The 12,569-nt window shown below is 39.4% G+C and overlaps 1 protein-coding gene, 1 long non-coding RNA gene and 1 other non-coding gene across 3 annotated transcripts; all 3 read right to left on the bottom strand.

The window, feature by feature from the left end:
• Window positions 1-3,315: 3,315 nt before the first annotated feature.
• Window positions 3,316-7,043, bottom strand: LOC149744171 (uncharacterized). Its single transcript, XR_016391271.1, has 2 exons — window positions 5,318-7,043; window positions 3,316-4,612 (listed from the first exon to the last, which is right to left on the bottom strand). It is a non-coding gene; the product is annotated as an uncharacterized LOC149744171 (long non-coding RNA).
• A 45-nt stretch (window positions 7,044-7,088) lies between these two features.
• Window positions 7,089-12,107, bottom strand: RBMX (RNA binding motif protein X-linked). Its single transcript, XM_022554255.3, has 9 exons — window positions 11,967-12,107; window positions 10,602-10,730; window positions 10,296-10,402; window positions 9,660-9,831; window positions 8,920-9,072; window positions 8,547-8,661; window positions 8,327-8,452; window positions 8,140-8,222; window positions 7,089-7,513 (listed from the first exon to the last, which is right to left on the bottom strand). Exons 2-9 carry the CDS (start codon window positions 10,708-10,710, stop codon window positions 7,203-7,205), a joined length of 1,176 nt encoding a protein of 391 aa, XP_022409963.1. The 5' UTR covers window positions 10,711-10,730; window positions 11,967-12,107; the 3' UTR covers window positions 7,089-7,202.
• LOC115803325 (small nucleolar RNA SNORD61) lies at window positions 10,478-10,549 on the bottom strand. The gene has a single exon (XR_004024007.1). It is a non-coding gene; the product is annotated as a small nucleolar RNA SNORD61 (small nucleolar RNA).
• Window positions 12,108-12,569: the final 462 nt, after the last annotated feature.

Below are 12,569 nucleotides of genomic sequence, written 5' to 3'. Positions count from 1 at the left end.
GAGAAGCCACCGCAGTGAGAAGCCTGCGCACTGCAATGAAGAGTAGCCCCTGCTCACCGCAACTAGAGAAAGCCCGTGCGCAGCAAGGAAGACCCAACGCAGCCAAAAATAAATAAAGAAATTTATATAAAAATGGATACACATTAAAGTGCAGTAATGGGCCTAGGTATATATGGTTCCTACAGATACTGAGGTAATTCAATGCAAGAGTAGTCTTAGCAACAAAAGGTGCTAGAATAAATTTAAGTCCATATATTAAGAAGTAAACTTAAACCCCTACCTCACCATAAAAAAAAAATCAATTCAAAATGAATCATAGACCTAACAATTTAAAACTACCAGACTTTGTAGAAAAAAGGAAAAAAATCTTCATTACCTCGAATTCAACACGTCCGAAGCAATAACCATGTTTTTTTTTTTAAATATTTTTTTTATTTATGTATTTATTTGGCTGTGCCGGGTCTTAGTTGTGGCATGCGAACTCTTAGTTGCAGCATGTGGGATCTTAGTTCCCTGACCAGGGATCGAACCCAGAGCCCCCTGCATTGGGAGCGTGGAGGATTAGATTTAATTTGCTCATAAGAAAATAAGAAAATAAAAGGCAAGACAGACTAGGAGAAAATATTCATAACTCATGACAAAGACCTTGCATCCAGAATATACTGAGAATTTTATATTTAAAAGAACTGTTGAAATGGACAAAAGACTTGTACAGTTTTTCAAAGAACGTATAAAATTGGCTATAAGAACATGAGAAACTACCGAATATGAAATAGAATGTGAGAGATTAGATCCTGGAACAGAAAGAAGACACTACAAGATTTGTGAAACTTCAATAAAGTCTAGTTTAGTTCATTGGTACCAATGCTAATCTTAGTTTTGACAAATACACCACGCTTACGTAAGATAATAAAGTTAGGGCAAACTGGGTGAAGGATATACATGAACTCTGTTACCTATGCAACTTTTCTGTAAATGTAAAAATCATCCCAAAATAAAGTTTTTTAAAAAGTGCTCAGCATCATTAGTCATCAGGAAAACGCCAATGAAAATCACGTGATACCACCCCACCCATCCACTAAAATGGCTGAAATGGACCAGATCAACAGCAGCAAATGTTGGAAAGCAACCAGGACTTTCATAAATTGCTATGAGAGCACAAGATGGCAGTCACTTTGAGTAAAATATTTGACAGTTTCTTAAAATTAAGCATATATCACCTACCCTATTACCCCATCAATTCCACTGCAAGGCATTTCTCCAGGAGAAATGAAAATATGTCTAAGACCTACATAAGAATATTCAGAGCAACATTATTCCTCATAGCCCAAAACTGCAAACAGCTCAGATGTCCATCAATAAAATGGATAAACTACACTGGAATTCTACCCTGCAACAAAAAGGAACAAACTACCAGTACAACTATATGGATAAGTCTCAAACATGCTGAAAGCTAAACACAGAAGATACATTGCTGTAGGATTTAACTTATACAAAGTATTAAAATATGCAAAAATATCCTACACCAATAGAAACCAGGTCAATGTTGTTTCTCTAGGGGGTGGGAACTTCCTGGAGGGCAATGTTCTGTCCTGATGTCCAGGTTACCGTATAAAACTAAGTATTTTTCAAGACTAATCAAACTGAACATTTGACATCTATGCATTTCACTGTAAATATTTCAATTCAAAAAATTTAAGTGCTACTCATTATTCATTGGATATACAAATTTAAACCACAATGATACAATGTACCCAGTAGAATGGCTAAATTTTGAAACACCAGACATCGATGGGGTCGAGTAACCAGAACTCACATTGTTAGTGCTAATAGAACTTTGGGAAAATCGTCTTGGCAATTTCTTATAAAACTTTCTATCTTACAACCCAGCAATTTCATACCTGTTTTCATCTCTAATCATGTAGACTTGCATGAGAACATTCATTCACAGGGACTTTATTTGTAATAGCCAAGAGGTTTGAAAAAGCCCAGGTTTCCAGCAATAGGTAAACCGTACTTTGCTCATACTCATATGCGTACACAACATGGCTGATCTCAAAAGCACTTTGCTTAATGAAAGCCTTATAGGACCCATATTTTTATTGCATTTATATTCAAGAACAGGCAGTTCGTCTTTAGGGGATAGAGGCCAAGAATCGTCGAGCAAGGGCCACAAGGTAACTTGCTGGGGTGACAGCAACATTCTCCACTTTGATTGTATGTAAGCTTTTACCAAATCTCATGGTACACTTCTGGTTGAAATTTCAGAATTTATGAACATTGAGCTTGTTATTGTTATGAATGCCCGTTTTCAGGTCATTGACATGTGCAACTGAACAAAAATTGATGTGATGTGATGGATTTTAAGTTTTTCTGGAACAACTGGTATAGAGCTGAGGTTATTTAAAGAATGACAGTACTAAGGCTTTTTCTGCAACCCTAATGCTCAGCTAACACTGCTTTTCCATGTGATGAGTTCCTTCAACTGGCTATATAGCCCAACCACAATACCCTGTTTTACATGCTTATAAAAGTTAATACATATATCAGGACCCACAAAATGAAGGCTGCCAGCAGTGGTCTGGCCCACCTCACAAAGGTAAACCTAAGTCAGCACACACTTACAGGAAAACACCCCATCAAGGTGACCTTTAACATACACCCATCACAATCCTCCAACTTTAGCTAGCTCACCTTCCCCTAGAAAACAGGACCCCACAGCCAATGATGCCTACTCTGTGAAACTCTTGCCCCAAATGCCCTGGGAACAGTGCTTTGCTGCTTGTGAGCCACTGCACTCCCGACCCATCGACTGTTCTCCCTTAAATAAAGGACAATTGTCACTAAACTAGTTTTATCAAGTGCAAATGAACACGAGTCAGATGTACATAGAACAGTAAAGAAACTTACCAATGAAGAAGTACACTAATCATTAAAGAGTTGGTCTGAAGGGGGACTCTGCCAAATCAAAGTAACCAACCTGCCTTCTTCCCAGGAGCCAGCAGGAAATATCAAAAGCACTACAGTACATCTTTTGTACTTTAGCTTCTAGTTCTTTGGTGTTATTGCTCCGATTTCAGGGTAAGGATTAAATGAAATCATCCGAATTACCTTGATACCTACCTGAAACTCCCTCTCCTAATGAAGGAAGCCTAGCCATAGGATACCCTCAGTGACTATGTCCCCTGGCAACTAACTGCAAGGGCTAACAGTGCCTGAGAACTAGGGTTTGGGGGAGGGGAACATGTGGAGATCATTGTTTAAAAGCCAAATGAATCCCTTATTATAAAAAAGAACCCAGGGCCACAAGAAAAATGCATGTTAAGTTTTATTAAGGTTCAAATACAAAACATTCCAAAAAGAGAAAAACCATTATACCTAAGTTCTATATTCAACTACCAGTTAAACAAGAAAAACATGTTATTCTGTTTCTTTTACAACCAGTATAAAGCCAGAAGAATCAAGACAGATTCTTTTTCCAACAGGAGCAGAATTAAATCTGCTGGGTCAACAAACTATTTGCCAAACAGCTGTCTGGTCATTAAGCGTTCTTCAATTTAGTATTCATGTTTACTATGATTAATCTCTATGTTCTACACTTATCTTCAAGATAACCTAAATAAAATCTCAAGAGCCAAAAGGTCCACGGAAGCATAAACCCAAGTATTTAGATTACAGAATGACTGAGGAAGACAGCTATGTAAGTGCAGTGGTTTTTTAAATTTGGTCAATACCCTGATGGTCTGTGATTAGAAGAGCCCATCAAAATGAGGGTTAAATTTCTTGATTATTTTCCATGATTGCAAATGTTAAACATGATAGTACTGATATTTACTAGGTAAAAATTCAGAAGGTGAGTTGGTTTCTCCTAATCCAACAACTCAAATCTGTCTCCTTTGAGAACATTAGCTTTTACACTATTGGCTCTAGTCTCCAATGCAATAAATGACAAAGCTGTACTGTATCTTGATTTGTTTCTAAGATATGAAGTGGGGTGAGGGGTAAAGTAGGCTTACAAAATAACTTAAAAAAAATAGCAAAAGCCAAATGGCCCAATTTTGTTTCCAGTTCTTAAGAAGTGTGCTTTTGAGCATTTTATGTTTCCAGTTACTTTAGTTTCCAGATATTAGCCTTCCCTTTAGTTTAAGACTAAATCTCACTCCTGGATAAACTAACACAAAGAAATATTTTACCTGCTGAAAATCAGACACTTTACTGGATAAAGTCACCTCTTATGCCTTTCATTTTTCTAATCCGACTTTCTGACAATCAGTGGTAATTAGGAAGTTCTAAATTGCAGTTGTCTCTATGACTTTGGCTAAAGGAAATGAAAGTCAAAGCTGTAAAATCTACATAAAGAACCATGAAAACTTCCTGACTACCTCCACTTACCAATTTCTTTAATTGCTCCCCTTTCTCCATCTGGTCAATTACTTATTTTAAGTAACTGCCACTCCCTAGTTACAAGTGCTAACCAACGTTGATGCCTTCCTTAGATCCACAGGAACCCTGGAGGGCAAAAATCTTGTCTGCACCAAACCAATTCTGATGAGTACTGCTTATGCAACTGTTGTGCCTTAAGGACAATCAGCATTCTTCTGCTTCAACAACTCTGTAAAATGAAAAGCATGTTATCACATCACAAAGTATTTACTGTTTTATACTGGAAATTACTGGCCCCCCCTTACCTATTCCTTAAATACATTACTTTGTTGCTTTAACTGGCAACACGTATAACATTTGCTTTAAATTACAAGCTCAAAAAAGCAACCATAAAAACCTATAATTCCTGTAAGCATCACTTTGGTAATGAAGACAATAACTATGTCATCATTTTACTAATAAAATCGTTACTCAAACTAGGGACTCGGTGGCAGCTGCATCTGTTCACCCTTCAGCCAGTCTGTACTGTGGCCAATCAAACAATCAGGAACTGATGAAAAGGGTGTCATTTAAAAAACGCACAGGATAAAATTTGAACCTCATACAAGTTAAGTCTGCTTACACGACAAAACACTGACTGTAAAGCTCCAGCCAACAACTGCTTCTGAAAACAGTATTAGCAAGCTGTATGCATTCGATAGAGCTACTAAAAGCATTGCATGACTGAGCCACTCATGGAAATGTGCCTGGTTAAGATAACGTCACCCCACATTTGGACGAATAATGTGCCAGGTGTTACACATTAGAGCACTTTTTATCCTTGTAATCCAAGCATTAGATTATCCCATTACAAGTAACTTGCCAATATCAACATATGCAACATGGCAAAGCTGTAGTATTTAAACCTACAAAGGTCACTGCTTTCAGAACTTACCTTAGCATTGCATTTCTCTTGCTGCCAGCTTTATCTATTGTGAATCAATCAGCACTCCATGACCATCATGACCATGACCAAAATTCTCAACCTGTAAAAATTAAACAGGTAACTAGTTATCCCTCTTAAGGAAATTCTTCAAAACTTGCCTATAACTGCCCCCTTTTCCAGAAAGAAAAGGCAAGTTCAGACTTGCAGCTTAACGTATTTCATGTTCTACTATTTCTCTTAAGTGGTGGAAGCTTCACTGGCTTGGGATGGACTGGAATGGCTTAAATGGTTAAGTTGCATGGCTTATGGATCCCCATTCTGTTCCAATGGTGCACTGCCATGTTAAATCCATAAGTTGAACGGACAAAACTTATTTGAAGGAATAAGTGCAGTGTAAGGATTTTTAGTTGGAGGTCTTCAAGTTTACTATATTCAAGAGCATCTTTTTCAACTTCATGGCTGGACCTGGGTCATGCTGCCTCAGGTTTTGCTTTTTAAAGACCACTTGCAATAGATTTTCTCCATACAGTGTAGTTTCACAGAACTAAAAACAAGTCAGGCATCCAACTAAATGTCAGGTTTGCAATGGCTTACAGGGGTAAAGAGAGGGGGACCCCAAACTTAAGCCATTTCCTACATTGACTAAAAGAATAATTTGAAAAATGTTAAAACATGAAGCATGTTTAAAGGTCTTCATCAAAAATAGATTTAAAAAAATACCCCCTCCCAAGCCCCAGATCGCTATTGGTAAACAACAGCTGTATTAAGGCCTTTAAGTGTCATACATGCTTTTAAAAAAAATCCAAGTGTTGAATTTGGAGGACTTCTAATATGCTATCGAACACTTTGTTTTCCAAAAGTTTTTTTTTAATCTAGAAAGCATTTCCATTGCCATGAGGTACAGTATGTTTCACTGTACTATGAGGAAGGTAAGTGTTCAATTTCGACTTAGACGGAAAAACTAGTTTGCTTTGCTTACCATCTTTGCTGTTTCACAGGCATTTGATGCTTTAAATCTGATGTGGAATGCTGATAGATTCACTTTTTAGAAGTCATAAGCCTTTGAGAAGTTGGAGATAACTTCATTGCTTATCTATTTTCTCCTTTGCAATCAAGCTGTTCCTTAAAAGTGAGACACTACAGAGTTGCAAAAATTTGAAACAGTAAGAGCAAGCATCGTTTGCAGCTTCATGGTTGGTTTTGGCCAAACTTTTTATTTAGTATTCTGTAGTTGCTTAACACACACTTAAATGGTCTTATTGGGGAGGGGGAAAGGGGAGGTTCTTGTAGATTCCCAAGGAAATGTCAGAAAAGCAAAATATGGCCAGCACTATCCATTTGCTTTTTTGGGTTTACTGGGCGAATAGCATTTTCCTTACAATATAAGCATCTGATCTCAGGTTTTTCATACTGAGAACATTGAGATTTCAGTCTGAAGACACTCTGAAATCCTAAGAGTAGCATACCCCGAACCACCCTCTAATAGCTAGCTTGTTTGTATAGGCAGGAGGAGTCATCTCTCCATTTTAGATGAATAGATATTTTGTGAAAGATCTTAGAATTGCTTGCCTCATCATTTACTGGGGAAAAATTCATAGAAAGTGGCCTTTAGGGACACTTTTACTTGGAAAATTACAATACTAGTACACATGTCAAGTCTTAACACACTTAACATTTGCTCGTTGAAAGCAATTTCATAAAATCAAAGATTAAACATGTTTTACTCTTTTTTCCTCACAAGAACATAAAAATTATGGAAGGGGAACTTAACAGGAAATTTAAAAAAGGTAACACAATCTTTCCTTTTAGTAGTCCTTGGGTAGTTATGATAGAATAGGTTCCACTTTTGTTTGTTTCTTTGAACAGGGATTTTGGTCCAAAGTTTTGTTTGTTTTTAATATCTGCTTCTGCCTCCCCCTCTATCAGATCGGCTTCCTCCACGGCCACCACCTCTTGGTGCTCCGCGGCTTGAACTGCTGTAGGAATCTCGTGGAGGAGGGTACCCCCTTTCCATAGAAGGGGGAAGCCCTCTTTCTTGTCTGCCAACCCGATCACGACCACTTGAGTAGAGATCACTTCGGCTGCTTGAGTAACTGTCTCGACTTCCACCATATCCGTCACGTGAGCTGCTGTAATCATCATAGCGACTGCTTCCACCATAAGATGGCGGGGGCCCTCGTGTAGGTGGAGCACTACGTGAGTTACCTGCAGGGTCAATGGTCAGGTAATATGGCAACACTATAAATTGTATATATACAACATTTAAATCTGAATTTACAGAATTCTTGTATTAAACGTTTACTTTCTCAACTGGGAGGTTTTAAACTCTGCCATTGCTGGCCATTAACAGGGATTTGCTCATCTGCTGAGATACGGAAATGGATGGGTTTTAATGTTTGTTTGAAAAGACTGAAGACGGTGTATTTCAAGAGGATATTCCAGACAGCTTGTTATTTTATAGTAGACACTCAGCCACTTTCCAGTGATAAGTTGCAATTTTGAACTGTAGACTTTCCTTCATATTGCAATGGTAAACATTTGATCTTGTTAATAAAATTTTTAATTGTATTTTCACTGTTGGGGGAAAACACATAAGGCTGCCAATTTAAGCAAGCAAAATCCCCTCCAAAGCAAGCCAACAGCCTCAAAAAAAAACTTAGAAAAAACAAAAGCCCCTCACAAGACTAGGAAAAGCCCAGCTGATTAAGTTACCCCCTTAAAAGCAAGCAAACATCCCTTTAAAAGCAAGCACCACAACAGCCTAATAAACTGGCTCATGAACCTAAAAACTCAGGCTGGTGATATTCAAAGACCCTCAACCAAAATCTTACCATAACTCTCATATGAATCTCTGTAGGAACCTCCACTTGGATGATCTGAATAGTCACGATCACGACCATAGCCATCTCTATCACTAAATTAAAGAAAAAAATGTATTACAAGCCCCAGAACATCAATTTTTACAGCAAAAAAATTTCTTTTACATCAAGCCATGACAGCAACAGCAAAGTCACTTACCTATAGCCTCTTGATGGATAGTCATCACGTGAACTGGAATGACCATAATCACGGTAAGTATAATCTCTTGGTGGTGGTGCATAATCTCTTGTATCACGAGAACTTGGGTAATCTCTGCTTGAATAGCTAAAGAAACAAAAGTAACTTGGTTCATATTTTTGATGAGCTCTCCCCTTCAACCTTAATATTAGAGACAAAAACTACTATGCTTTTCTGTTACCTGTCTTTAGTAGAATATCCATCATCTCTTGGGGACAAATAAACATCTCTACGAGAGGGCAGGGGTTCCCTTCGAGGTGGACCTCCATAACTATCTCTTCCACGTGATACAGGAGCTTAAGGAAAAACGTCCATTTTAAAAACATACCCAGTGAAAAGTCAAAACGTGAATTTACATTCAGGCAATGAAAAGCAGTGATTCAACCAAATATGACAATATGGATGTAAATGAGGAAATCCTCTTTAAAACTTCTTATGTACACCAATCTTTTCAATGATCTAGGTACAGTTTTAAGCATCATTTTTAGGATTCGCCTCTCAATCCTTCCTTGTGTTATGGTGGTAGGATAGACTGTCATAAATGGACCATTTACCTCTTCCTCCCATTCCACTGCTGCTGCGAACTGGTCCTGAAGGGGCAGATCTTTTAGGAGGAGGACCCCCACTTCGTGGCGGTGGTCCTCTTTTTACTGGAAGTGGTCCCCTGGAAGAACTCATGTTAAAATTCATGGAATAACCACCGTCGTCTACATTAGAACAACAACAAAAAGAAAATCATGTTAATATAAGTACTAAGAAAAATCGATAGTTTTCTTTGCTTAATCAAGAATATGACCATTTCTGTTTAGCTGGGGAATCTTGAGTTCTCACTCATGCGTGACTGAGCATGAGAACTGTACAGTGTATATAGAGTATACACAGAAACTACATACAAGGAACTATACAGTAGTCATCTACTTAAGTCTGCATAGATTAGCAAAGTAGACATGAAGGGCTCTCCTGAGGGTTCAAGTTACTTCAAAAAAATATATACATTGTTTCATTTTCATATGACCAACACCTAATACCTATCAAAATTTTTCTGCAAGTGTTTTTTTCCTACAGAATGAATTCACCTGGATAAGGAATAGCTAATTGTTAATTAGTTCAAGACACTGTAATTTAACTTAGGATAGCTTCTATGTTTTCCTTAAGCCAATCACTTTGGTAGATGAACAAGTGTTCTCAATTTCAAAAGCTAGGGCCTTTAAAATACTTTTTAACCAAAGCACACACTGGTGTGTTTACAGTTCCTAACTTATACACCAAGCCTAAAGTAAACCTAAGTCATTACCCATGTGCCCTCCACGTGAGGGAGGTCCCCTGGTTCCTCCACTTCCTCCTCTTCCGCCTCTAAGGCCTCTTGGAGGGCCTCTGCTTCTTGGAGGTGGAGGTGGTCCACGTCTACCACTTTCAAATGATGGTTTAGTGGCTTGTTCTACCTTGATGGCTTTTCCATCTAAGGACTAAATAATATCAGTGGTTAATTATGGAAATTTAAAAAAAGAACTTGCAGATCCACTGTGACACTAGTATGTCCTTCAAAATGCTGTACCTTTCTGTTTAGCACTTAAATGCCTAGTCTTTTAAGATAACTGCTTATTTGAACTAAAACCTACGGTGGATCCACTGTACTGCTAGGTCGGTAAAGTTTAAAAACAATGCCAGACAATGACCAACTTATTAAGACAAATAACCAAAAACAAAAGCCAAGGATCCCAGACGAAGTATAATTCCACATATTCTAAAACGGAAAGATTCTTGTCAAGAATACACTTTACAAAATTTCGTTCTAAAATTACAAAGGGCTAGGATAAGAGGGTCCTGGAAAAGTATACACTCAGTAAAATTCAAGAGCTGCCCTAGACCAGACTTGAATAACGTGCTATTTTACGTACTAGGAAACATGGTATTGTGCAGACAGTCTCACCTTTCCATTCATGTCTCTCGCTGCATCCTTAGCATCTGCTGGGCTTTCAAAGGTGACAAAAGCAAATCCTCTAGATTTGTTGGTTTCACGATCTTTCATCAAGAGAACTAAAGTAGTTTTCAGGGGGAAAAGGAGTGTTACTCTATTTCAAACGGAAAAACAAAAGTAAATCTGTAAAAAGAAAGCTCAGAACTTCTTAGAGGACAAAGCACATTCTCATTTCATATGATCAATGCAATCAAATTCATCACAGCTTACCTTTTTTAAAAATTACAATAACCCTGCATATACTGTCAGATAACTCACCTTCCACTATTCGTCCATATTTGCCAAATACTGCTTCAAGAGCTTTCTCATTTGTTTCTGTATTGAGGCCACCGATGAAGAGCTTTCCTGGGCGATCTGCTTCAACCATTTTTTCCCTCTGGTGAAAGTCTGTTGGAAAAAAAGTGTTAACCCTCCCTGGAAAAGTTTACCCAACATGTGTACCGGGGCTCATTTTTCTTGTTTACTAAAAATCATTCCTTAATAGCATAATACACAGAAAGCAATTTTTTCTAAGCCTTACCAGGGAACCAATTTAATTAGTTCAGTGATAACTGTTTACATTAAAATGGTTAAAAAAGCCAACTTAAGGGAATTTCCTGACGTCCAGTGGTTAGGACTCTACGCTCTCACTGCCGAGGGCCCAGGTTCGATCCCTCGTCAGGGAACTAAAATCCCGCAAGTTGCGCGGCACGGCCAAAAAACAAAAGCCTACTTAACTAATGCCTTTATCCTTAATCCACTTTGGCAGTCTTAACCAAGTAACTACAACATTTCAAAAAGTGAATTTTAGCGTTAACACTAGATTTGTTGCCTTTTAAAAATTCAATGATCACATCCCAATTACCCTAATGATTTTTTTAAACTGACTCAGTCAAGGTCACAGGCCAAACGTAGGTCCGTAAGACCAAGCCCTCTGCCAAGAACTTTGCCTTTCATTGGGATTCCCTAGTAAATCTAAGGACCAATTTAAAGTTTTAATCAAGTTATGACTCCCCTTCTTCACCGGCCCCTGCCCCGCTCGCTAGGTTGTTGACTTTTTAAAAAAGTGTCAATATCATCGGATACAAAGTAACGGAACGTGGAAGCGCGCACTGTAACACTAAGCACTCCATGACTGCAGCGGAACCCAATTAAAACCCGTCATTAAAAACCGCGTGGAAAACACAAAATGGCGACACTTGGATTCAGCCCAGAACAACCGCCGCCGGTCAGGGGAGTAACTTTTCCCACCAGCGGAGGCTGAGAAAACTCAAATGGCTTCCGCTCCAAGGCTGCCAATGAACAAGGACCCCGCGCAAAAGTGCAAGTGCCCGCCCGGAGCGCCAGCGCCATCCCAATGCAGGTAGCGACCACGGAGGCGCGGTCCCTCCTCGTCCCGCTCAGGCCCCGACCTCCGCCACCTCCCGCCCCCAGAGGCGACAGCCAAACTTTCTGCAGAGGTACACTACGAAGTGGCACCCCAGCGTCTGCTCTCCTTCGACACTCCCAGGTTTCCCTAAATAGGTCGGCACCTCTGGGTTCTTAAAATGGCGCCCGCCACCCCCATCTCCAAGGAGGTAATCCCAAGTTCTAACGTGGCAAGAGTGAACGAAAAACAGACTGTAAAGGAGAGGACTCACGTACCGGAGGGGTGGCAACTGTTTCAAGCTCCTACGAGCTCGCCGATCGCGGCTTCCTAGCAGCTCAGCACGCGGGAGGGTGGTCGATCCGGAGAAAGGAAGTGAGAAGCCACTCGCACTACTGCGCAACGAGGGCGAACAAAGGAGACAGCAAACTTTATACTGCCCGGGAACGAGGCTCAAGGACCCGGATGGAGGCGGAGCTTAGAATTTAAAATGCGAACGGGTGGGGAGCGGTTCCCAGCTTCCCCATTAGCTGCCTCCGCTGTTAATCACTGTTCGCTCCTCCCCTTTTCCTGGGCCCTCAGCTCTCCAGCTGGCCCCGATTTCTAACCGTTTTCCCAACCCCCACCGGTGCTCCCCAAACCCGCGTTTTTGCTTTCCGCTAAAATGGTTCAACGGGCTTCATGTAAAAAAGAACTGAAAATTTTTGCGTGTTCTGGTGGGCCAGGCATGGTGCTAAACATTACACCCATTAATTCTCAAAACAACGTTGATGAGGATAGAATTATGCCAGTTTTGCAGAAATGAAAAACAAAGAAGCTTAGAATTATTGTATTAAAAATACATTTTCCCCAAATATCTTTAACAAGAATTTTTAGTGAAT

Source organism: Delphinapterus leucas, chromosome X, assembly GCF_059928025.1.
Source record: "Delphinapterus leucas isolate spDelLeu-1000000601 "Yukka" chromosome X, BTC_Dleu_Yukka2, whole genome shotgun sequence".
Lineage (NCBI taxonomy): Eukaryota > Metazoa > Chordata > Mammalia > Artiodactyla > Monodontidae > Delphinapterus > Delphinapterus leucas.
This window is presented reverse-complemented; position numbering and strand designations above follow the sequence as displayed.

What these genes read in the sequence shown, in the direction of transcription:
- RBMX (XM_022554255.3), bottom strand. Translation starts at nt 10,710, where the DNA reads ATGGTTGAAGCAGATCGCCCAGGAAAGCTCTTCATCGGTGGCCTCAAT. An exon ending in ATATGGACGAATAGTGGAAG is followed by an intron (nt 10,403 to 10,601) that starts GTGAGTTATCTG and finishes AAACTACTTTAG; the next exon opens with TTCTCTTGATGAAAGATCGT. An exon ending in GGATATTCTACTAAAGACAG is followed by an intron (nt 8,453 to 8,546) that starts GTAACAGAAAAG and finishes TTGTTTCTTTAG; the next exon opens with CTATTCAAGCAGAGATTACC.